Source organism: Nothobranchius furzeri, chromosome 15 (assembly GCF_043380555.1).
Source record: "Nothobranchius furzeri strain GRZ-AD chromosome 15, NfurGRZ-RIMD1, whole genome shotgun sequence".
Classification (NCBI taxonomy): Eukaryota; Metazoa; Chordata; class Actinopteri; order Cyprinodontiformes; family Nothobranchiidae; genus Nothobranchius; species Nothobranchius furzeri.
In genome coordinates this window covers 49,262,836-49,287,970 of record NC_091755.1, presented here as the reverse complement: position 1 = coordinate 49,287,970, position 25,135 = coordinate 49,262,836, and the positions used below count along the sequence as shown (strand labels likewise).

The 25,135-nt window shown below is 43.8% G+C and overlaps 1 protein-coding gene across 2 annotated transcripts; it reads right to left on the bottom strand.

Moving 5' to 3' along the window:
• Positions 1-1,870: 1,870 nt before the first annotated feature.
• Positions 1,871-23,687, bottom strand: arhgap4b (Rho GTPase activating protein 4b). Of its 2 annotated transcripts, none has more exons than XM_070544970.1 (23): positions 23,475-23,687; positions 20,633-20,804; positions 20,390-20,552; positions 18,311-18,373; positions 18,038-18,211; positions 17,526-17,654; positions 17,209-17,430; positions 16,529-16,630; positions 16,265-16,450; positions 16,104-16,188; positions 15,996-16,023; positions 12,006-12,102; positions 11,259-11,319; positions 10,958-11,035; positions 10,515-10,643; positions 8,654-8,759; positions 8,352-8,579; positions 7,890-7,945; positions 7,642-7,813; positions 5,324-5,416; positions 5,089-5,196; positions 2,355-2,457; positions 1,871-2,243 (listed from the first exon to the last, which is right to left on the bottom strand). In XM_070544970.1, the coding sequence occupies exons 1-23, from the start codon at positions 23,542-23,544 to the stop codon at positions 2,049-2,051; spliced, it is 2,820 nt and encodes a 939-aa protein (XP_070401071.1). In that variant the 5' UTR covers positions 23,545-23,687; the 3' UTR covers positions 1,871-2,048. The 2 variants fall into 2 exon arrangements, with proteins under 2 accessions (XP_070401071.1, XP_070401072.1); XM_070544971.1 differs by lacking the exon at positions 12,006-12,102 and adding an exon at positions 11,520-11,547.
• Between the last annotated feature and the right edge of the window lie 1,448 nt (positions 23,688-25,135).

Here is a 25,135-nt window from a genome sequence, read left to right as displayed (position 1 = left end):
CCATGCTGTCGACATGTGTAGTCAATAATTAGTCCCTTTAGTGCATCTTAGTTAAAATTTAAATATTCTGCCTGAAACTGTAAGTGTTGTGCTGCCTTCAGGTAAAAACTCTGTATCACATTTGAATTTAAATCTGCCGTTGCTATTGGCTAAGAGGTACACTATGACGTTAGCTAGTACATTATGATGTCACAATGTCATTGTGAGTCCATGTGTGTGTATTTGTTAGCGGCTCCGCCCGTCTCCCGGGCAACAACATTTGTTGCATTTTTCAAACAAGAAATAGGAGTGGAGTAAGACTGATGGGGGCGATTTGCTCTTTAAAAATTTGACAAAGACTCTATGATTTTTGTTGTTGTTGTTCTGTTCAGAAATAGGCAACACATAAATGAGAATAAGTTAATAAATCTGTTAAGCTTCTATGAGGTGGTTCAGCATGGCCACCCTGCCTAGACCCCCCATGTAAAATATTCTAGATCCGCCCCTGCGGCGCTCCCATCTGGGATTTTGACTGATCCAAACCTCTTGTTTGACACAACTGGCATTAACCTGGTGAGACGGCAAATCAAATAAAATTTTCCAAGTTCAAGTGAAAGTCACGTTTATTCCGCCAAAGACCTGAGTAAGAAACTCTTGACATATTCTTCCAAAGCCAAACCTGCGTTTGCCCACCTTTAACTCTGCAAAAGCCCTGAGATCTGGCCTGCACCTCAGACCATTTATCACATATAAAGGGAAGGGGGTGTTTCCAGTATTCCAGCTAACATAGATGGACCCTCAAAGTGTTCAAATTACAGTGAATACAAACAGAATCATTTCATTATCAGTCAGGAGCTAACGTTTGAGTAAACCAGCAACACCTGAATTTGGCGTTTATTGGCAGCATCGAGGTGATTATTGGCTTTGATTTTCAACATCTTATTCTAGCTAACCTACACAAGGCCAAGGTGAAAGGGAGAAGAAAGGAAACCGTCCAAACCTTCAAACAGCACTCGTACTTCTGATAGCAGCATGCAAACCGAACATTTGACCCATGACAAGCGGCTTTAGACGGTTTCTGCTTGAGAGGTTGTAAAACCAACATAACGTGTTTCTTTTCATGAGCTTACAGCAGAATGGGAAGCTAGCTGGAGGCTAAACTTGTGTGTTTTAGCAGAAATTGTTTGCATGTGAAGAATTTTCTTCTTCACTATTCTTTGCATCTTTTGTAAAGTTCACTAAAGTTGGCATGGAACCAACATTATGAACACAAACCTTAAAAGCAACCCAGAACACAAGTTTAGTCATTTCCAGTGTGTAAAATGTTAATCGTATTCTCCATATTTTGTTCCTTTTCACAGTTATTTTGCTTATGTGCACGAAAAAGACCTTGCACGTTCAGGAAGAACTCTACAAACATGATTGAAATTAAACTATGACATGGAGAGTCTCTTGAGATCAAATTTCTACAGGCAGAAGCTGATAAATAATGAACTTTTTACAAAAACGCACACAAAAATAGTATGCAATGTTACCACAAGCAGGCTGATGAAACTGCGCTTTGGTTTGGTGTCGGTTGTTGTTTGATAAATTATGGTTTCTTCAGATAATTCAGAACACTTTTGGGTCCAATGTTAAGTTCCTGGCTCACACGTTTTATTTAAATATTCAAAGTTTAAGCATGACCATGATTTTCAAGTAAGTAAATCTCTAAATGAAAAAGTGAAGGCACTCCTAGGCATAGGAGCTGATCTCAGACCTGCCACTAGGGGGCAGATGAAGGATTTTTCTCGTTGATGCACAATAAAAACTGGTGAAGCCACATCCCCGACTCTCCAGAAGTTGCTAAAACCAGGAGAGTAAAAACAAACGTACATAAAACCAGCTGGGAAACAGATGCACTCGACACACAGCTACACGCACCGAGACTAGTGGCACTATGAGATGTCAGACAAAACTATATCATACACGTGTCCAAAATAAGAAGAGAAGAGAATCCGGATCTCCTCCAAATGCCTGATGGGCATCAGTGTAATCACCAACTCCACAATTCCACCCCTGTCCTTTCTTCATCTCAGTCCACCAGACTGAAAAGCGCTTGCCTTTCTTAAAACAAATCCTCCTTTTTTGGCAGAAGGGGCAATTTGAGTAAGAGAGGAAGACAAGGAGGAAGAAGACGGGGCGACGGCGGCGGCCGACTGCACCGGGGGCTGGCGGGAGAGGAGCTCCTTGAACACCGAGTTCATCTGACGGTTGATCATCTCCTGAGAGAGCAAGAGGAGGGACGGGGAAAGTCGAAGAACAACAAACAGAATCATTTATTAATAAGGAAAACCTTTTGGAATGTTAAATCTGAACGTCCAGTGAACACCAACTTTGTCGACGGGCGCTCTTTCTGCCTGACCGAAAGAAGGTCTGTCTGTGAGTCTGCAGCTGCCCTGTCTCACTGTGTCCAAAGTGTGTCTTCGCTCATGAGACCTGGACGACGGACAAAAGGAAGCAGAGAAAAATATGACTACTGTTCATGTCATAGACATATAAGTACTGCACAAACCCCGCCCGTTGCATTCTAAAATACTTTTATGAAGCCAAGTGGGCGGTTTCCTTCACCTCCATCTTGTCCGTGTCTCGTCACGCCCAGACAATCCAAAAATGGGAAAAGAGGTGGAGCTGAGAGTTGGGCTGTGAGAAATGCTTGACACCCATAAACTCTGAACAGATGTAGCTACGAGCTAACCCAAACCTACCATGAAGCTACGAGCTAACCATTGACTATTAAAATACAAACGCAGCCTTAGACCGCCGCGATGGGAGCCGGGCGCACGTGCCGCATACATGAGCTCTACCTTTACTACAGCGGTCGGAGATCAACGGGAGATTAGCTACAAGCTAACTCAAAGCTACACGGAGCTTGGAGCCAAGGGGGCTAGCTTAGGGTGACCATTTTTCCATTTCCAAAAAAGAGGACAGGGGATCTGTGCCTATGACGTCACACTATGGCAACGCCACACAAACCAGGTTGGGACCCATTTTTTGTAAGAACTAAATTAATATCAGATTCTGCCAACAAAAGGGCTCTAAAACAATTTATATGTAAATATTTAGCATATTTATTGCAAAATCTAATTTTTCTGCTTTAGTGCTGCAACAAGGTTTTATTAATAAGAAATTATTATATCTTTTGTTTTACTACAGCATCGGTAAGCTTCCTGTGCACAGATTATTAAGGATGTTTGTTTCAGCTGTGAGATTAGATGATAGGATCAATGAAAAAATAAGTTGTCACACACTCCATGGAAACTTTCAGAAAATCCACAAATAGTGGCTTTCAACTGGTTTTGTTACTTTTTGCAAGTTTAGAAAAGCAGCAGATGAGACAGCATGTCTGATAAGTTAGTTTTTCATCTGATAATATTAGAACATGTCAGTAATGTCTGAGGGGTTTTAACAAACACCGTATAACTAATACTCCTGGAAAGGATCTGGCTTACACAGAGGCTTCAGGGGGGCCCAGTTACAGGGGTGGGGGGTGTTCTATTTAGCCTTGTCCCCCAAAATGCCTTGAAACGGCCCTGGGTGTGTGACTGAGTTTTGAAGGTGATCTGAATTGTATCGGATGTATAAATATGACATGTGTATAACTTATTGTTTTATACAGGTAAAAACGTGTAGTAGAGATAAATCTACCTACATTTTACTTTCAAGCTTTGTTTTCTTGTTTTTACTGAACTATTTTCCTGTCCTGTCTGTCTCTCATCTTCCTGCATCTCCTCTAAACTCTCCAGAAAATCTGCTGCCTGGATTCTTACTTTTTCACCTCATCGGTTACTTTTGAGCAGATCAAAGGGATCTCCTGACCACAAAGCGGAGAGTGCGTTTCGATGATGCGTCAGTGAGGTGAAATCACCGCAGCACAGGTGATGAGCTCCGCAGTAGCAGAGCGCTTCAGGCACAAATAAGACAGAAAGTAGAGAACATGTGCGGACATGAACGATCGTGTGTTAATTATTGTTTTTGGGTTGCGCCGCTTTGAGAATGGACCGTGCGCTGGACGCAGCAGCCTGGAGCGCACCAACGATCAGCTCTCTGTCGTTCTCGATGATCTCCGCTCAAAAGAACCCCGGTACGCTGAGTCCATATAAATGGTGTAATCTAGGTGGAAACATTTTTTCCGGCTCTCCCTGGATGTGTAGGATATCCAGCTTCCCCATAATTCGATCCCTGCTCCTGGATGAAAAACCGGACATTTTCATCAATACGAGAAAGCCCCCCGGACGCCTCGGACAGAGAGTGAAAAGTGGACGTGTCCGGGGAAAAGAGGACGTATGGTCGCCGTAGGCTAGCTTCAACCCACCTGTGCAAACCTGGAGCTAACTCGAAGCTAACTGAGGCTTTTGGGTGCTTTTTGGCTGGAAAACACAGTTGAGCAACTCAAAAGGGAAGCAGTTTGAACTTAAAGAGCTGAGGTGTTTCTCTGGTCTCCCTCAGAGCTCCACTGGACTACTACAGCCTCACGTGGGAGCCAGGCAGCCGTGCGGCTTGGCTGCAATTATTGTCACTTCCATAATGGCTTCAGGTCTGGGTCTGCAGGGTTCCCACTTGGTTCGTATTTTTTACCCATTATAGATAACCTCCTGGTCTACTTATGTTTGAGAAAAACTAGTTTACGGCCTTCATGATTGATAAGCTAATGGCTAGTCTGTGTGCAGCTCATTTAAATAGAATATATAGATTAAAATAAAATCATATTGGGATGTCATTTTGCTTGGTTGTTAAATAACCCCACGGTGGTTTTAACATAATAAAAGACTATTTTTAATCAAGTTTCAAAACGGTCACTTAATATCCGATATGATGCATTAGGGGTAGTTAGCCATGTTCGAGGTTATGGCCACAGAGAAACAGCTGCTTGAAAGTAAGAACAACGGTGATTTTAGCATCTTAGTCTAAAAACGGGTTAAATCCCTAAACTTGGTGGGCATAGTTAGCCGCGTATTGAATTATCATGCAGGTAAACTACTCTGATTACTATTTTATCTAAGTTACATAAATTAAATCTAGTCATGCATGCATCGAGCTGGCTCTCTGTTGAAGGCGTGTCAGGCTTACACTGGTAGCTGTCTCGTGGCTGGGGAAGTTTGCGGCTTCCGACCTGGGCTCCCTTCACTTCCTCTCTGTCTCCCTGGCAACGAAGCACCATCGCTGTTTACCCGCATCCTGTCGAGACACCCAGAGACATCAGGACTTAGCAAAGAGTCTATTTCTACCTGAGAGCACGAGAACGTATGTGTGAAACGAACATTTCTGTGTTCATGTATTACGTAAAGTCTGTGTGTGTGTGTACCTTGTTGTGTTCTCCATGTTTGCATCCTCTGCCGTTAGGTTTCCAGTGCTGCCTCCTCCTACTCTGCCTTCATCTCTTTTTCCCCGTTCTGACCTGAAGGAGGTGGATTTAAAAGGCTTAGTAGAGAAACAGTATTCTGTTGGATCAACAAAAGAATTGTAGGAAAACCAGGAGGAGTAAATTCATGTATGATCTGAATGAAATCAGATGAAACTGATTTTTTTTAACTCAGATTTCTAGTAAACATTTTTTGTTTCACCTATTCAATTTTAACTCATAAGCTATACTGCATCTTATTTTTTCTAGATAGGAAGGCATTTTCAATATGTCAACATTAAGAAGGCTCCTCGTCCTCTTATTTTAGTGTGGAAAACTGATTATTTGTACTTTTATTTTAGTAATCGATAGCTATCTAAGTAAAGTAACGTACAGCTAATGTTGGATAATGAATGTAAGAATAGTGGTCAACGTAGCGTAAGGTGCATCTACCCATCATTTCAACGAATCTGAGGTGGTCTCTATAAATGAATGCCTTGTGAGTCTTTCGCTGTGGAGAAAAAATCTCTGGCGCTCCTTTCTCTGGAGGGCAAGAAACAGCAGGATTTGACGTCTTACTCATTTCTATTCATGATATTTAAACATCTCATCTCTGACTGGCTAAGAGCAACGCAGCTCTTCCACTATCTCCGTTTCCTCTGCAATGATGATGTTTTATCACCACAAATAGCACAAGCTAATGCTAATGGTTAGCTTCTGCTTGCCAAAATGTGCGCTGTTCTCTCGTGGATGCTAAACCAACAACAGCCTTTTGCGGTCGCAAGCCAAGATGAGTGAGTGCATGAATGTTAAGTGATAGGGTGTGGCTATTGAAGAAAAGAGTGGTTGAAGGCTATTTTCATGTATTTTATACATTTGAAACTCAAAGTGACAGATTGCAATAAAAAAAAATAAAAACAAGATCATACATTTCTCAGTGGACCTCACCTTGAAAGCTAATCGTTAAGGTCAGATTTTAGAATTAAGCTAGCATATTTAAACTTTGTTTGCCCACATTCGCTATGCTAAGCTAATCTGAATATTTGTTTTCTTTAAAGAGCAAGTCACCCCCAAATCAATTCTTTTTTTCCTGATAAACTATACAAATGTGTGTCTAATCGTGCAGCAGACACATGTAGTCAATAGTTTTGCACTTTAGTGCATTTTAGTTAAAATTAAAATTTTCTGCCTAAAACTGTCAGTGTTGTGCCGTTGTCAGGTAAAAACTCTGCACTGCATTTGAATTTAAATCTACCATCGCTATTGGCTAAGAGGTACCCTAGAATGTTAGCTGGTACCATATGATGTCACAATGTCGTTGGGAGCCTGTGTGTGTGTATTTGTTAGCGGCTCCGCCCTCTCAGTCTGCTAGGCAACAGCATTTGTTGGATTTTTCAAACAGGAAGTGGGAGTGGAGTAATACTCTGGTAGGGGGTGACTTGCTCTTTAAATTCATGTTTTAAAAACATATAAAAACCTTTTAAAAAGTTTCAGAGAACAGAATTAAAATGTTCTAAAGATTCAATGTAACATGATCGTTTTAACTAAAGAAACAACAACAAAATAATAAATAAATAGAATTGGCAAAATGAAAAATCACAAGTTTGACAAAATATTATCACATCTTGACTGTGTTTTTATTTGTCTAGTTATTTGTAGGATGTTTTTGTCACATCTGCACAACCCAACCGGGTTTGACAAACATCAGGAACCAACACTATCTGCTTTTGGAGTTGGACTGTAATACACCCTGTTAAGAGGAACCAAAAACAAAATGCAAAGTTGGGAAGCTATTAAAAGAAATTTGCACACACTAGGTGGAAACACCCCAAAATCAGCAGAAACAAGTTCTAATAAAAGGTTTAAGGGAATAATAACCGATCTGGTCAAGTTTTATTGTCAAACCAAAAATCGTCTTGGCTAATGGGCCATTCCCATCTGTACCGGGTCGGCCCGGGCCGGGTAGCCCCAGTCGGCCCCAGCCTGGCCCGGTTGATTCCACACATCCTTGTCTTAAGCCCATGTGGGCTGATTCTACCCACCAATCAGAGGCTTGCTCTAATGGAAGGTGTGAATTTGCTGTCAGCAGTGGGTGTGTTGGCCCTGGTCGGCCTGAAGCAGACCCCCTCGAGAAGAGGGCTGAGAATGAGCCTTGGTTGGCCCGGAAAAATACCAGGCCACCCAGATATGTAAACAACCTACACTACCCGGCCCGGGCTGACCCGGTACAGATGGAAATGGCCCATAAGTCTGAGTAGTTGATGCATGAAAAGGTCCCTCACCCTTCCAGGACGCTGATGTACTTGTGCGGGATCAGACCTTTGACCCCTCCAACTTCACCTCTCCACCAGTCTGGGGAGGCCTTGCTGTGGAGGATGAGTGGATCTCCTTGCTTGAAGGAGAGCTCAGCTGGAGATCTGGCCACATAGTCGAACATAGCGATTGCCTCCCACTCTGCACACAACGTTTTTACATTTTCTGTTACATTTGCGTGGAGCAGCGTGCTTGATGCTAATGTTTGTGCACTGACCATCTTCGCTGGGCAGCTGCTCGGTCTCTCCGTCACCCTCCTCTGTAATCGGTTCACTGCACAAGACGGAAAATGCAGTTTCCTTACGCAACACCACCTACAAGGCTTATTTCCCTCAAGTGATTTTATTTTATCTTTTAATTCATGACAGCAGAACCTCAGAATTAGTCATTTTTCTAAATACTCATGCAGAAAGCAGATTTAGTAATTTCCCCGTGGAGCTCAGGCTGGCATGTTACTCTGCTGATTGTTGGAGGCTTGTGTTCAGTTTAAGTGAGTAATACGCTTATTTGTATTTACGAAAAGAGGCATGAGTGCCTTCGCCTTGGCGTGAAATCCTGTTTCAAGATGACGAAGTGAGAAAAACAGACTGAGGGGGAAGTTGTTTTAGATATTTGGGACAGTTGCAATAAAAAGTTTTGAACTTTAAGATGAAAAAAGGAGAATTTATTTCCATCTCACCAGTACTCCTGCTCCAGAGTCATGTGTTTCTCGTAGATGGGGCCCGGCAGCTCCGATTGGCTCGGGAAAATGATGTCGTGCTGAAGGATCATGGTTTTAACGAGGTCATTAACCTGTGGCTGCCTAGCAACAGCATCGTCAGAGTCAATCCCTCTCAGGAGGCTTGGTCCGAAGCAAACAGCTAAGTTGTAGGGTTGCATCATGTTCTCGTCGCTGTACTGAGACACACTGGGGGGCAGAAGATGAGCTGTTTGTGGAGCTTTAGAAGAACAACAGCCATGAGGCATGCAGGTGGAACTTACTGGTTGAGAAAAGCGAAAAGATAACGCATCACAATGAGGAGAGGCCGTGGGAAGGTGGAAAAGATGGATCTAATCTGGGCGGCTTTCTCCGACTCCTCCTCGATTTCTGAGCAAACAAAAGAAGAGAAACATGAAGGAGTTGACTCTCAGGTTAATTAGGGTCTGTGTTGCTGTGGTTGCCTTCATACTTGTCTGACAGATTAGCCTTCTTGGCTACATATGTATAGGTCCCACTCCTGTCCTGTCCAGTGTGGTGTTCCTCAGGGTTCTGTTTTGGGTGCATTATTGTTTCTGCTCTTTCTACTCCCATTTTTCAGGACATCTCAGGATCAGAATCAGAATTGACTTCATTGTCATTGCCCCAGCATCCAGGAGCATAGAAATCTGTCTCCGCGGCACATCAGTGTTATGCAGATGATGCCCTGTTGTATATTTCTTTTCCTCCAAATGATTTTTCAAAATTGCAATTTCTACTAAAATGTTTAGATTCAGTTACGTCAGAGTTAATAATCATCATTGCACCTACCTGCTGAGACCTACTAACCTTTGACTCAGGCTGGAAATTTATGTCAGATCTCTGATTTGTCATGGTCTGCGTCTTCCTTCATGTGTCTCCTGATGTTTCTCCGTCCCTCTCTAGATTCCCTTCTGTGTCTCATAGCGCCCTCATGTGTCCTTTATCTGCGTCTTATTTAGGTGTCTTCTGTTTGTAGGCCTTCATAGCATTCTCTCAGGTCCGGTGTTCATTTAGTCATCCTCAGCCCCCTCCAGTTGTAGCTCCAGCCTCTTGTTCCCCCAGCTCACTATATAGATATGTGTGTGTGTGAGTTTACGTGTGTGTCAGTGTGTGTATGTGTGTGTGTGAGCCCTTCCCTCTGTCTTTAGATAATTGTTGTTTAGTTTTGTGTTTTAGGTTTATTTGCCCTCCTCTGTTTCTGTTTTCCCATTTAGATAATTATATTCACCTGTCTTCCCTCCAGCCCTCACTCCACACACTTGCTGCCATTTTCCCTAATTACTCCTCCCTGTGTATATAAGCCCTGTCTTGTCTCTGTCTTGTGTCGGTCCATTGTGGGTTATTCTGTCAGTCTTCTCTAGTCTCCAGTGTTTTGTCTCTAGTTTTGATTTTGGATTTTGGACTTTTGGCTCCCTGCCTTGGATTTATTCTTTGGTTCATCCTTCAAAATAAAGGATTTTTTTATATTATCACCTGCCTCGTGTCATCTTGGGTTCCTGCATTTTGGGTCCTACCATCCCGTATCGTGACATGATTCAATCCTGTTGTCAATTTTAGATATAATGTCAGATTTGGCTTCGTTGTCTCTTATTCTGAATTAGAGATTTGAAATGATGGTTTTTTTGTCTGGAGCTACACCCCCATCAGGCTCACAAGGTCTCGTAGTCCCCCATACAAGACTGTGGTCTTCTGTGGCTCCAAGACTCTCTTCCGCTGGCTCATAAGTAAAAATAAAATTCTACTTACGAAAATCTAGAAGCAACAGGGAATATCTCGAATCTGTTCTTTTTAATCAGAGATGAATAAAAACACCTAAAGTTCAGATAACTATGTTGTTACATATTTTGTGTCCATTTTTTGAGATTGTTTGCACAGATTGTTTGCAAAGATTATGCTAATTGTGACTCAGCAGCCAAGGCGATGAGATAAAGCCTCACAGACCTTGCATCATCATGAATGACTATTATTTATCATTTCTGCAGAAGATATTTCTCTAGAAATGCAAACAGAAAACTGAACAATCTTGATAAGAAGCAGCAGGAAATTCACGAGTTTTCCGACAGCAGAAATCTGAATATGCACGGCTCTGAAGGAGGTGTGGATGTTACATAAACAGCGTCTTACGGACACACTCCAGCAGCTGAGAGTAGCTTTCGTAGGGGAATAGAGGAGGCTCAAGCCCCCTGAAGTACAGCTTCAACACGCCGGCCACGGAGTCCAGGTCACACTCGCTGTCTGATAGAGGATCCTCTCCTAGAGAGGCGCAAACACAACCGTCAGGATGCAACAAGACGTGACCTCTGTCTGAAACTGTGTCTTTGTGGGTGATCTGGAGAAGAGCAGCTGGGAAGATCCCAAATGTGTGTTTTTCACAAGTAGTAAAACTCTCAGAGAGCATCGACCATGCAGAAAGAAGGATGTGACCTTCTCATCGAGCCCATGATTACACCCAGTGGACTGTGCTCTCATCTACCCCCCCCCCCCCCCCCATAAACGACCATCAAGACCCATAAAAAGGTCTTGATGGTCGTTTATTGTTTAATGAAGGTGTTGTAAGTAAATCTCACCTCTCTCAAATGCATCTCTGATGAGGTTAACCTCCCTCTGCGAGCCAGGAACTCTGAAGATGCCTTCATGATGTAGGCCTGAAACACACACACACACACACACACACACACACACACACACACACACACACACACACACACACACGCATGCATGCACGCACGCACACACACACACACACACACACACACACACACTTTATCACTTACGCCTGTCGTCTCCGCACAGGTTTACACAGACATGCACGTACACACCCGAGCTCTTCCACCTACTCTTCCTGCCAAATCATGAGATCTGACTCACCGTGGAGGTTTATGAAACGAATGCAGCTTTCCACCACCACGGGAATCTGCTGTCCGGAGCTCTGCGAGAACAAACGTGGACAGGAGGAGGGCAAAGATACGTAATCAGGTAAATGCACCAAACCGAGGAGAAGGCAGGAATCTAACCCAGCAACTCCAACTGAAGTTTGCCTCAGCTTTTATTTAACACGTTTGTTACAGGACACAAATCTGCTAGATGGTTCTGCAGCTGTCACAAAGGACACACACACACACACGGTACCTGGGTCCGAGACATTCTCCTCCTTCTTCTGCACCAAGCCAAGCACAGCAAAGCAGGGGGAAGACACAGAAATTAGAAGAGAAGGAAAAGCAAAAGTATGGGGAGTAAAGACTTAGAAGCAGTGGGAGGAACACACACACACACACACACACACACACACACACACACACACACACACACACACACACACACACACACACAATAGAGGAGTCGAGAGGAGGCAGCAAAGAGGACATCAAAAAATTTAAATCCTTTTCAGAAGCGAGAAAAGAAAAGATAAAAAGAGGGGGGATTGAAAGGAGAGAAAGCCGGCAGTAAGCATGACCGTGGAGATTAGGGGAGGGGGGGTGGACTGTCAGTGGGTGCATGTGCTGCAAGACGACCCCCCCCCCCCCCCCCCCAAAAAAAAAGCAGGGGAAATTCTGCATCAGGATTTTCTGATTCCCTTTGGAGGGCTGAGCAGCAAAGAGGTGGCGGGTGTGTTACCTGTAAGTAGGAGAGTATGTCTGAGGTGAAGAGTGTGTGGCAGAATTGGGAAACGGGTCTGGACTTCCGAACGCGCACTGAGCGAGCGCATTGTGTTCTGGGAACAAATAAAATCCATAATCCCTTTCAGACACACTTCCAACAATCATTATTTAAACGGTTGTTGTTTCAGTCTTGCAGATAGCTTCCTGAAAGTCCTCAGTGTGGAGAAATAGAGTTTACATCCAACAGGACTGATGAGCTAACAGCTAGTCAAATCACAGCAAAAACCAAAGCTCCATGTTACTAAACGTTAAATAAACCTTGATGCCACCATTTAAAGGGATACTTCGCCACATCGAGAGGAGCCAGTTGAGGTGGCTCGGGCATCTAGTAAAGCTGAGCGGACACTGTGCGACTTTTTCACTCGTAGCACTCAGCTTCAGCTCAAACTGTACGACTTCCTCGCAGGGCAGATCTCACGAGCCATGTGCTCACACTGTACGGCCCAGTTCTCGGATGCGACCTGACTGTTTACACTGTACGTCTGGTAGCAACACGTCGGACCCAAAAATATGCTAAAAATAGCAGTTTTTACTCAACACGTCAGACTATTTTATCTTGCCTGTTGTCCCTCGGGAGTGCTGCAGCAGGACACAAAAGGATTTATGGGGGTTGGATGAGGAAAACGAAAGTGAATCTGTTTTGTGATCAGTTTAATTTGACATGAACATGACAAACACACTTTCTTGACAATCTTTGTGAGTAAAAAAACGTGTAGAAATAAAAACGAACAACGTGTGTTATTAGGGAAATAGCGGGCGAGCGGTGTTGATGCAGGATTGCGCATGCGACGTGAGCGGTTCTGGTACTTTTTGGGTTGCAGCCGCTCGCTGCGCCGCTTCAACCCTCGCGAGGAATGAGCAAAATATCAAACACTCCAGATGTCCGTGTGAGCTCACGATTGCTGATCGGTAGCTGGTCACGTGGTGTTAATCGACTCTCGTAACCCCCTGTATACTACACGACGCTCAGTGCAAAACTCGCCCCGATCTTGTGGATTCTCGCACGAGTGGAAAATCGGCTCAAGAAAGTGAAAAAGTCACACGGTGTACGCCCGGTTTTAGGATGCCTCCTGGACACCTCCATGGTGAGGTTTTACGGGCACGTCTAACTGTGGGGGATGCTCCAGGAGTATGGGGTGGGTGGCTTTCTGTTAAGGGCCATTCAGTCCCTTTACCAGAGGAGCGTGAGTTTGGTCCGCATAGCCGGTAGTAAGTCGGACCTGTTCCCAGTGAGGGTTGGACTCCGCCAGGGCTGCCCTTTGTCACCGGTTCTGTTCATTACCTTTATGGACAGAATTTCTAGACGCAGCCGTGGTGTGGAGTGTGTCGAGTTTGGTGGCAGGAGAATCTCGTCTCTGCTTTTTGCGGATGATGTGGTCCTCCTAGCTTCATCCAGCTCTGACCTTCAGCTCTTGCTGGGTAGGTTCGCGGCCGAGTGTGAAGTGGCTGGGATGAGGATCAACACCTCCAAATCTGAGACCATGGTTCTCAACCGGAAAAGGGTGGCTTGCCAACTCCGGGTCGGGGGAGAGGGCCTACCTCAAGTGGAGGAGTTTAAGTATCTCGGGGTCTTGTTCACAAGTGAGGGTAGGAGGGATCGGGAGATCGACAGGCGGATTGGTTCGGCGTCTTCAGCGATGCGGACGCTGAGCCGATCTGTCATGGTGAAGAGGGAGCTGAGCCAGAAAGCCAGGGTCTCGATTTACTGGTCGATCTACGTCCCAATCCTCACCTATGGTCATGAGCTTTGGGTAATGACCGAAAGAACGAGATCGCGGATACAAGCGGCCGAAATGAGTTTCCTCTGTAGGGTGGCCGGGCTCAGCCTTAGAGATAGGGTGAGGAGCTCGGACATTCGGGAGGGACTCGGAGTAGAACCGCTGCTCCTCCGCATCAAAAGGAGCCAGTTGAGGTGGTTTGGGCATCTGGTCAGGATGCCTCCTGGACGCCTCCCTGGGGAGGTGTTTCGGGCATGTCCTGCCGGCAGGAGGCCCCTGGGTCGACCCAGGACACGTTGGAGAGGTTAAATCTCCAATCTGGTCCGGGAACGCCTTGGGGTCCTGCCAGAGGAGCTTGTGGAGAAGGCCAGGGAGAGGACGGTCTGGAGCTCCCTAGTTGGGATGCTGCCCCCGCGACCCAGACCCGGATAAGCGGAGGAAGACGACGACGATGATATAACCATATTTGATATATATCACAATAAATAACATACAACTGTTTGTATTTTAACATCGTCCTTGTAGTTTTATAAGCTGATAATTAAACTGAAGCAAACATCTTTACTGTGAACTAAATTTACTGTGTATCTTCATTCCTTTTGCCGGCCTTTTTCTTTGATTTTTCCTACTGGGAAGTTAGAATTTCCGAGGAGAAAGCGAACGCACCGTTAGCTGATAACAATGGTGGCAATGGAAGCTAACATTTCAAGCTAACGTTATCTTAAACAGTTTATTTGGCTGCTGGAGCAGATTAAAACAATGATGCCTCACACTTAGATCGTTGTCACTGGTTTCATCTTCACCCAATAAACCGTCGCATTTAGTAAAGTGAAGCCAAACTTTAGAGCGCGTTCATGTTCTTCTAGTCGGAAATTTGGAGTTCCGAGGAGAAAGCGAACGCACCATTAGTGAAATGGAAGCTAACATATCAAGCTAACGTTATCTTAAACATTTTATTTACCAACCGGAGCAGATTAAGATGAGGATGTCTCACTTAGATCGTTGTCGCTGGTTTCATCATCACCCACTTACCCATCACATTTAGTGAAGTGGACCCAAGCTTTAGCGTGCGTTCTTTCTACAATGCTGCTCTGTTTACAACTCGCTCTCAGTGACCAACATAACGCTCTTGCGCATGCACAGCTGTCTAGGTGAGTTCTCGTTATGAAGGACGGGTACCGAAACGAGGCACCATTTCAAATGACGTGAATCGGTGCTCAGTCAGTACAATGGAATTCGGTCGGTACTTTAAAAAGTACAGAATTTGGTACCCATCGCTACTTGTAAGTAATAAGTGTGGATTTTTGTGTGTGTGTGGCTTGTTTAGTATCAGATGGCTTCTGCTAGTGTTAGCTCATTGTTAAGGCAGCAGGCTGCGGTGGAATTGTTTACGATAGTTGTAATTCTGCTTTCAACCAGTAGGAGGGAGAAGCGGGAAACTTATTTAGAATCACTTTAAAGAGAAAGTCACCCCCAAATCATCTTTTTTTCTGTGTCTAATCGTGCTGCAGACACGTGTCGTCAATAGTTTTGCACTTTAGTGCATTTTAGTTAAAATTTAAATTTTCTGCCTAAAACTGTCAGTGTTGTGCCGTTGTCAGGTAAAAACTCTGCACTGCATTTTAATTTGAATCTGCCATCGCTACTGGCTAAGAGGTACCCTAGAACGTTAGCTGGTACCATATGATGTCACAATGTCGTTGTGAGCCTGTGTGTGTTTGCATTTGTTAGCGGCTCCGCCCTCTTGGTCTGCTAGGCAACAGCATTTGTTGATTTTTTCAAACAGGAAGTGGGAGTTGAGTAAGAATCTGGTAGGGGGTGACTTGCTCTTTAACTTCACGCAACAGAACAGTATTTTCATTGCACCTAGAGGACTGACCCTGCTGGAAATGATTGAAATTTCTGTAAAAATAACTTCAATGAAAGATGGGCAGTGGTGGAAAAGTTTTTAAAATAATTTTGGCATTACATATTGAACAGATGAGATTTTCTAAGATGCTGAACTCAATTTCTCCAAAATAAGGATGTTCAAGAAGCCGCTTACAATGGGTCAGACAGTAACATTTTAAAACTTCTAAACATTTCCCCCTTTCAAAGATTTTCTTGGTTTTTACAAATAACAGAAAACAAATTGCTTTGCATTTGGAGCGTCTTTATGATCCTCTGTGCTCTCCACGTCTCTCTAAGCCTCTCAGACACACTGGTTTCATTTTTAACACGATGATTACCTGGAAGGGTCGCTGTCGACGGCCTCGGCTGGAAAAAACAAAACAAAAATGTTCAGCGGTAGCGCTATCTCAGCCATAAGAGATGTCTGTGAGTAGCAGTAAGAGTACCTTTCTGTATGGCCTCATGTAGAATATCATGTTTGGCTTGAAGCTTAGAGGACAGGGAGCTGCTGATGAGGAACTCCTTCACTTTCTAAAAATAAAATTGATTTTTTTAGAAAAACACTTTCACACTTCCTTTAATTTAGTCCAAATTTGAGCCGACTCACAGTAAAGTAGTAGGTCTCCGTCTCCTGCTGATTGGCTCGACGCTTGGCAAGTGTGTGTTTTGGGGCGGAGCCTCCTCCAGGGGGCTCATGTGACAGGCTGCTGGTCACGTCGGGGGAGGGGTTACAGTCGCTATCGCAAATAGACTCCAACAGGACAGAGAGCGTGGCTTTAAGGGTTTTACTGATCTGAGAACGAGTCAGAAATAGAATATTTCAGTCTATTTTTTATTTAAATGCTAACACACAAGGACAAGAATGAACAACCTCTTCTGTTTCCAAGATCACTGAAGCGAGTCGAGACTGAAGCTGTTGGAACCGCGTCTCCAGTTCATAACGCACCTGGCTCTCCGCACTCACCTCGCACACCTGAAATACACATACAAGTTTCTTTTAATTTAAAAAAATTTTCTTTTTTTATCTGAGTTTTTGCTCTGATTTAACATTTGGAGCTTCATTAAAGTGAATCGTTTACTGACTTGGATGATTTCTCTGATCATGAGGAGCTCAACACGTTTGATTTTCCAACACGTGTGAACAACTAGAGAACTCTTGGTTAACATACATAAAACCCAAAAAGCAGATGATGTAAATGTCTCTGAGGCAGAGTTCTGAAAGAGCAGCTGTGAAATTCCTGAAATAAGAGCTGGAAGGAATTTGGTCTGACTAGCCGTTAGCTTATCAATCCTCTATCTAAGCTGGGGTTGCACAGAGAACCGCCTAAGCCATCATAGTAATGCTCAAAAAATCCAATCGTGAAATATCTTTAAATGCAAAAAGAGCCAAAAATGTTTTTCATACAAGAGTTTAAAAAAGCAAACATGGTGAAAATGTGGATAAGAACATTTATTTTGAGATATCTGCTCTAGATGATGATCAGAACACAAAAGTAGGATGTGAACCATGAAAAGCAAAGGAGACGGATGATTCCTGCTGCTTCACACTACCTGGTCTCCTTCATGTGGATGGTAGTTAAATTTAAAGGGAAGGCAGAAGGCAGCGTCGTGCTGCTGTAGCAATGCATCCCTGTCTCCACCCTGGTCCAGGGAAGTCACAGCCGCCTCCAGCTGCTTCAGCCCCGTCTCCTCTGTCTTCTGAATGTGCCACCTGCTGGCCAGGTAACACTTCATCACTCTCTCCAGGGAAAGATGGAAACCAAGGTCGCAGCACTACAGGGCGAAGGAGGAGGGGGACAGATGTAGACGTTTAACACAAGTTCCAAAGCAAAATATTCCTTTCATGAGACAAGCGGAGTGTTTCTCACATCGATCAGAGTGCTGACATCCTGCAGGTAATATTTGTTCATGGCTGCGTTTGCTCCCGCTAGATTCAGCAGGTAGTCGTTACGAGCCTTGGTGCACTTCAGCTGGGTCTCCTGCACCCTCCCTTGCCTCTGTGTGTTTACACACACACACACACACACACACACACACACACACACACACACACACACACACACACACACACACACACACACACACACACACACACACACACACACACACACACACACACACACACAACTCGTGTCATCAAATAGATGCAAATCTGCACGATTTTCCACTCACAGACGTTTAGACGCTGGGGCACATTTGAGTAAAAAGGAAGAGGATGTGGTTTAAAATGAAGAAACCGTACATCAAATATTCTTGTGACTAGTTGTGCTTTTCTCACTCTCTCTTTTTCACACACACACACACACACACACACACACACACACACACACACACACACACACACAAGCACATGCACGCACGCACACACACACACACACACCTTCTCCATTAATCTCTCCATCTTCTTGACGGAGCTCCGTCTCTGCCCTCCCAGCTGGCCCGGCCCGAGGTCGGCCGACTTGCCGGTGTGCCTCTCCTCCAGACGCTCGGCCTCTTTCAGCTTCCCCTCAGCGATCAGGCAGTCCGTGTGGTACTGGTTATACGTCTTCAGAGCCTTCATCACCAAACAGAGCAGCACCAAGCTCCACATCAGTACAACCAACCTCATCTGGCTATTTCTAACGTTTTCATGGCGCCGGCTGGAGGAGCTCACCGTCTGCAGCTCAGTGGTGACCTTCAGCAGCTCATCCTGCATCTGGATTCCTACGTCTTTGCTCTGAAATTCATAAGAAAGGACAGTGAACTTAAAACACACATTTCCACCTAAATGTGGGTAATTTAAAAGCAGGGTGACCACAGGTGTTCCTATTTATGAGAGACTTATGTGTCTCTCACTTACCACAAGGCCCTTTTATTTTTAAAGTCTACAGTGCAGGACAGATGCTTTTCGGAGAGAGTTGGCTGAGAGGAAAGCAGTGATGACTCATCAGAGGAACTGTGTTCAATGTCAAACAGAGCAGACACGAGCCAGAAACAAACCATCGCTGGTTCTGCAGCCTACATCCAAATCTGTAAGTTCTGACTGAAAATGATGGAGACTAGAGCACGGAGAGGAACTGCAAAGCAGGAACAGCTCAATTTAGTTCTGGTGTAAATCCACTCAGATGAACAGTTATCAAAACGACTAACGGTGTTACACAAGGCTTTGTTTCAGGAACTCCCTTCTTCATCATTTACAGTAATCGATATCTTGATGCTGATGACACGGCTGTTTATCGTCATGGTAACGCTCACCGTCCTTGATCAGCTTTACCTCGGTACCTACTAAACTCCGACATTTCCTTCATTTTCTTCTTCACTGAAAAAACATTGTTAATGATTATTTCTGATTATAACGGGTCACTCTGAGCGTTTCATGCTGGCTGAAGTATGAAAAATAGTCTCCTGCACCTAGCTCCTGCATTAGCTTCTGATAGAAAACAGACGGTGAAACTCTAGGATAAGAAAATCCTGACAGATCTATGTCACACTGTCACTAACATTCATGGACTCATCTTGACGCACGACGTTGAAGGCTGTTGTTGGTTTAGCGTCCAGGAATCAACAGAGATCATCTCTGCAAGCAGCCGTTAACCATTAGCATTAGCAACTCCGTCTGGAAACGCCTTGGGATTCCCCTGGAGGAGCTGGCCCACTGAGGTGGTTTCAGATTTTAATGTGAATAAAGAAGGAAAAGTACTGATTTGTTACAGTTTTCTATACTTCACTTGCTGGTTAGTGGGAAGAACGCCCATCCCAAACATCGTTATTACTCAAAACAACATTTCATTCACATAGCAGAGTCTATAACTCAAATATTAAATCGAATCCGTAAATATAGAACCAGATGTGGGTCTGACACCTACATAGCATGTCAGTAAAGAAACAACAACAGCAGGAGGATATTGTCCTTCTATTTTCTAAAACTAGTAAGCTTTACTAGGAAGGAGGTGAAGCAAGTTGCTGTCTTTTTGCCAAGATTGTTTTACGTTTATGAAGCATTTCATTGATTGGTAGCACACTGAAAAAAGAGAACAGATTAATCAACCTAACTGAATTGCTTCAATTGGTAACAAGCAATTTAATTAAGTTTATCCAACCTAAATTATTAAAATTGTACTAATAATTTAAGTTGGTAAACTTAATTAAACTGCTTGTTACCAATTGAAGCAATTTTTTTTGTTGGATCAACTTTTTCTTTTTACAGTGCAATAACATAAAATACATCCTAAAAATGAGCTCTAAATGCCTAAAAGCTGCTTTAAAATGGCCTTTAAACCAATTATAGGATTCAGCTCAGATGAGTTTTTAGCGAGAGGTCCAGAGAGCTTTAAGACAAATAAAATATCATTTTATAGACAAAATAAAATCTGGGGAAAAGGAAAACGTACGTTCGTCACAACGTGATTTAGTTGGATTTTATTTTGAAGGAGTGGCAGTGCTATGCCTTTGTAAGTTTTATTGTGCAAATTTGTTTATTTTGTGTTACATAATGATATCGATCCATCAGAAAATGAATGCATTAAGTACTCGGTTTGTTTTTCCATGAGAGGAAGATTTCAGTATGCTAGAGTCCAGTGGGGTGGATTCAAACCTGACTTTTGCATTAAAATGAGAAAAATCTGTCCAATTTTGAGCTTCAAGCCTTGCTTTAAAGGTTTAAAGTATGAAGTTCAATGCAAAATCCAAAATAAAACAAAAAAGCAGTTTTGTTTGATTGGATCATTTTGAAGAGAACAAGTGAAGGTTCCACCTTTTTGTGCAGCCGGTGTGTGTCCTCCGTACAGTGGATCAGGCTCTGGGTGAGCGTGTTGCAGCAGGTGTCCCCCAGCGCTGCGTGTTCCCGGCTCTCCAGACGGGTCTGAGTCAGCAGAACGGACCAGACCTGACACACAGACTGTCCCCACTGCTCCTTCCTGCAGATTAAAGGAAAGACAATGAGCAGCAGAACCAGCAAAGGAAACACAGAGAGCCATGTTTACTCAGAAAACCTTACTTTTTGGTCTTGTGAGTGAACCTTTCAGTCAGTTTCTCGAGAGCCCGCGCGTACTCAGTCTCAATGTCGCCCCGGCGACGCAGAAACTCGGACAGATCTGAAAGCTGCTGCTGTTTCACCTCCACCTGAGAGTCCAGGATCTTTATCTGGTCTGTCAGCTGGACCCGCAGGTCTGATGTGTCGGGGGGGATGGAGACATCGAGACAGACAGTTATATAAAGGCATATTCATGAGCAGAGAGAACAAACACGCACAGGATCAGTTTTTTAAAGACCAAGTTCACTTGTTCTGCATGGGTCTCTGATATAAATGCATGCCATGTGAGTCTATCTCTGTGGGGGGAGCTCTGGCGTTCCTGTTTCAGAAACTAGAAGTGAACCAGTTCGTAGCTAAGCTAAACATGGCAGGATTTGGGGTTCCTGAAATTTGGACATCTGGGGTGTTTCTCAGTGTCAAGGAACCTTGCCTTGATGTCTTGGCCCCGCCCCGGTTGCCTAGGAGATACGTCATCGGGAGCCGCCAAGGCGTGTTCCAATGTTCGTGTTCTACCGAGGCGTGTGTTCTCCGTTTGTTAGCCGTTTAGCTAGCTGAGCAAAGATACACGGGAGGTGTCTTGTAGCCTAGCCTTGGTCAAAAATTACCCACAATACACCGCGGTATTTTCAAAAGGACGGTGGACCAGAAGCCAGCAGCTACTTCGGGGACAATTTTCAAGTTTAAAACTAAGTCAGCGAATTTAAAATGTTTTTTTTTTTGGATCCAAAGAAGTTATCTATGGTTGCTCAGTAGTTGCAGCTTCGGTGGCTAGCGGATAACAACTCACTTATGTTTTTAATTTACACAATTTACACATATACACAATTTAAAAAGTAAAAGCTCGTTATATATTTATATTGAAACTAATACGTATAAAATATAACGTTATCTCCCGTGTCGCGTGACGTTACCGCTGTGGAAGTCACGGTGACGTGATACAAGTCTGTTCCATTTAACCGTTTTCTTTGACCAAGGACGGACAGTGTCCTCGTAAAAACTGCAGTTCCCCCCTTATCCACTAGGGGCTGGCTCCAGAAAGGAGCAAGTTCCCATTGACTCCCATGTTAAAAGTACCAACTTCACAACAGAAATTAACATGTTTACAGCCTGGTGAAAAAACAAACATTTTAGGTTTCATTTCTCTAGATTTCTGTTATGACAGCTCTGAGGAGGAAAAATCTTTTGGTAACTCATCCGTTTAGGTGTATTTAAAGTAAGACTAGGCTGTTTTGGCTTGCTTTTAGCACCCCCTAGTGTCCGTTAGAAGAACCAAAAGCAAAATCTAGCAGTGCGTTGGTCTTTTTAACACCTTAATCTAACTGTTGAAATGTCTCCCCAGCCTTCCTTAGTGTCTACAGGAGTGATTCATCACTAAATGAAACAAATCAGCTGGAATCAGGCTGGAAGCAGAATACATGTGATATCTCAGTTTGTCTTTTTTAATAAACCTGCATACATTTCTGACATGTCAATTTGGGATGCTGTGTGTACATCAATGAGGAAAACATGAATTTAATTGATTTTAGAGAATGGTTTCACAAAGAGACGGGTCTGAATACTTTCCGTACCCACTGCAAATCTGTGCTTGTGCCGCTCTGTGCAAATCTCCTAGAGCTACATCTGATCTTTGTACGTTTTCATTGAGAATTTGGCTGCATTGTTGCATTTGTTGTTGATTCTTATCAAACAGGCCAAAAACAAAAAGCCCTAAACTTAATGAAGGAGTCATTTCAACATAATTTGTTGCCAATTTTTTGTCAAATTTATAAAAAAAATAGCCAAACATTACCCGTAAAACTGGAAATCTACCAGATAATAAACCGAAATTTGATGCATCTCTCGGATCTTTACTAGAATTATCATTTTTTTCTTAAACACACAACTTCCATGTAGCTACTGGTCCTACTGGCCTGCACAGAAGTGTCACGCTTAACATGAGTTTCACTGTCATGTCATAAATAAACTGATTTATGATTTTAGGTGCCAGATTTTAGCCTAACTCACACCTTTATCCACCATTTTTGTTACTAATATTAAAACATTTTCATCAGCCGACTGGATCTGATGAAACCCTCTAGCTGAAACGTTTGCCTCCGCCTTGCAGCGTACTCTGACAGAAATGTACGGATCATCCCACACACCTCACTTGTTGTAATCCCACGTAACATGATATTATGATCACACGCTTGTGAGCAAGCACAGAAAAATCCAACAGCACTTTGAGAAGAGAAAGCTGTAAAATAACACTCCCTCCATGTCCTCTCTCTAGTTTTCTGCTCTTTATCTCTTTATTCATGCTTCATCCTAAGCAACGCCTGTTCAAGCCCCCCCCCTTGTCTCTGTGTGAGTACACAGCCCTGGGCTGACTGGATGTGAGGAGACAACATCACTAATACTAGCTATAAATATGCCCTTGTAGTACTGTACGGAGAGCCAGGCAGCCATGAAAGGCACTCTGGGCACACACACACACACACACACACACACACACACACACACACACACACACACACACACACACACACGCATGTTGTTGTCATGTGAAGTCTGCACATCGACTGCACACTTTTTTATCTTCTGTTCAGGCATGAGAGTGTTTTGGATCTGCTGCCAATCAGGAATTCTTTGGTTGCTCCAGCAGCTTCCTGCAGCCTTCTCAGAGTACATGAATAACAGTATATGGTTGGGTGACTCTGCAGAGGAATTGCATGCATTCTCGCATCGCCGGGCACATGCTGTCTTGCAAGCATTCATGCGTGCAGGAGAGCAAAAGCAGAGCAGCAACACCTGACACACAGACTCTTACCTTTCATCTGGGATTCATACTCGGCCAGACTTCCCTTCTCCTTCCTCAGCTTCCCGTGTGAGGTCATCATCTTGGTTTCTTTCGTCCCAAAATCAGATATCTCGCAATACCCAGCTCCTGCTCCGGCTCAATAGTCTGCAACCTTTCACCCCTGACCCCTTCTTGCTCTAAAGCTGCGTGTGGCGCTTCGGCATCAGAGTCGATCGACAGCTCTCTGTGGGGATGTCAAACGGGTCGATTTGTCCATGGAAACCAGCAGGGTTCTGACCCACAGGTGAACTGACCTGAGCAGCAGACACAGGAGAAACAGAGAGAGAGGGATTAGTTAGAGAGGAAGCTGATATGATGACTTGAACGGGACGAGGAATTATTCGGAGCAGAATGAACCAGAAAGAAGAGGGCAAATGAGACCAGGGTGACGAGAAAGAATGAGACACCAGAGACATAATGAGACGGAGGCAGGGTGATGCGAGAGCAGAGTGATGAAGATGTGAGTGTAGAAGGATGGAGGATAGGGGGATGGGAGGATGACTGTCAGGATTAGCCATAAAGGAAACTGAACAGGTTGGAAAGTTGGTAAAGGTTGAATCTTCAGAGCTGGATTGTTATGTTTTCCAACGCCAACGACACCACGAAGGTGGTCTGATGAAGATGTATCAGCAGGGAGGAGCTCCTCAACAGGGCAGAAGTATAAGATTATATGTTTTCTCACATTAAATTACTATTTCATTTCAATATTTAAACTCTTAAAGGTGTTGCACACTCATTTAATTAATACATCTGCAGTAGTGTCTAGTAGGATTGAATGCCTTGTAAGTCGTACTCTGGGGAAGACAAGCACCAGCGCACCATTTTCAGGAACTAGTAGCGAGTCACATGACAGCTGAGCTTCAGACGACAGGTTTTGGAGTCTTATTTCCTGATATGTGGACATCTCTCCTCTGACTGGCCAACACAGCAACACGACTCTACCACTGGCTGTTTGCTCTGCAACGTTGATGTTTTATCTCCACAAATAACACAAGCCTGGAGGAGTTCTGCTGTGTGGTGGAGTTTCCAATGCTAACAGTTAGCTTCAGCTAGTTGAGACGTTCTCTGATGTTTCCTGGACGCTAAACCAACAACAGCCTTCCCCGTCGTGAGTCAAGATGGGTGAGTCCGTCAACGTAAAGTGACAGAATCTAATGCAGGAGATCGGTGTAGACTATTCTCTTGACCATGGAGATGCTGCATAACCATAGCAACCAGGCTAACACCACATTGTTGGTGGTGCAATTCCAGGGTTTATTAAAGCGTCAGCCTTAAAATAATGCTAAATAACAACATAACCCCATTTTCTGTGGACTGATGGGTATTTATCATCAAAATAACGTTCATTGTGCCACGGTTAATTGAATTTTTTCTGATTGGTATTTAGATTTTGAAAATGACAGAATAAAAAGGACGGGGCAATTAACCACATAATCACCTGAAACTGTGAGTGCAAGGTCTCTAAGTGTGATTCAGACCCAGGATTTCCACTGGAGGGCGAGGTTGGTTTTATGAGCTGAATTCAAGGAATGTGGATGAGAGTTTTGATCGTTTCAAGTGAAAGACTTGAAACTGAAACGTTTAAATGCATGAATGTCTTTGGAGGCCATTAAAGTATTTCTCATCATACA

What these genes read in the sequence shown, in the direction of transcription:
- arhgap4b (XM_070544970.1), bottom strand. Translation starts at nt 23,544, where the DNA reads ATGATGACCTCACACGGGAAGCTGAGGAAGGAGAAGGGAAGTCTGGCC. An exon ending in TCGTTTCATAAACCTCCACG is followed by an intron (nt 11,036 to 11,258) that starts GTGAGTCAGATC and finishes TGTGTGTTTCAG; the next exon opens with GCCTACATCATGAAGGCATC. An exon ending in CTTTTCGCTTTTCTCAACCA is followed by an intron (nt 8,580 to 8,653) that starts GTAAGTTCCACC and finishes TCTGCCCCCCAG; the next exon opens with TGTGTCTCAGTACAGCGACG.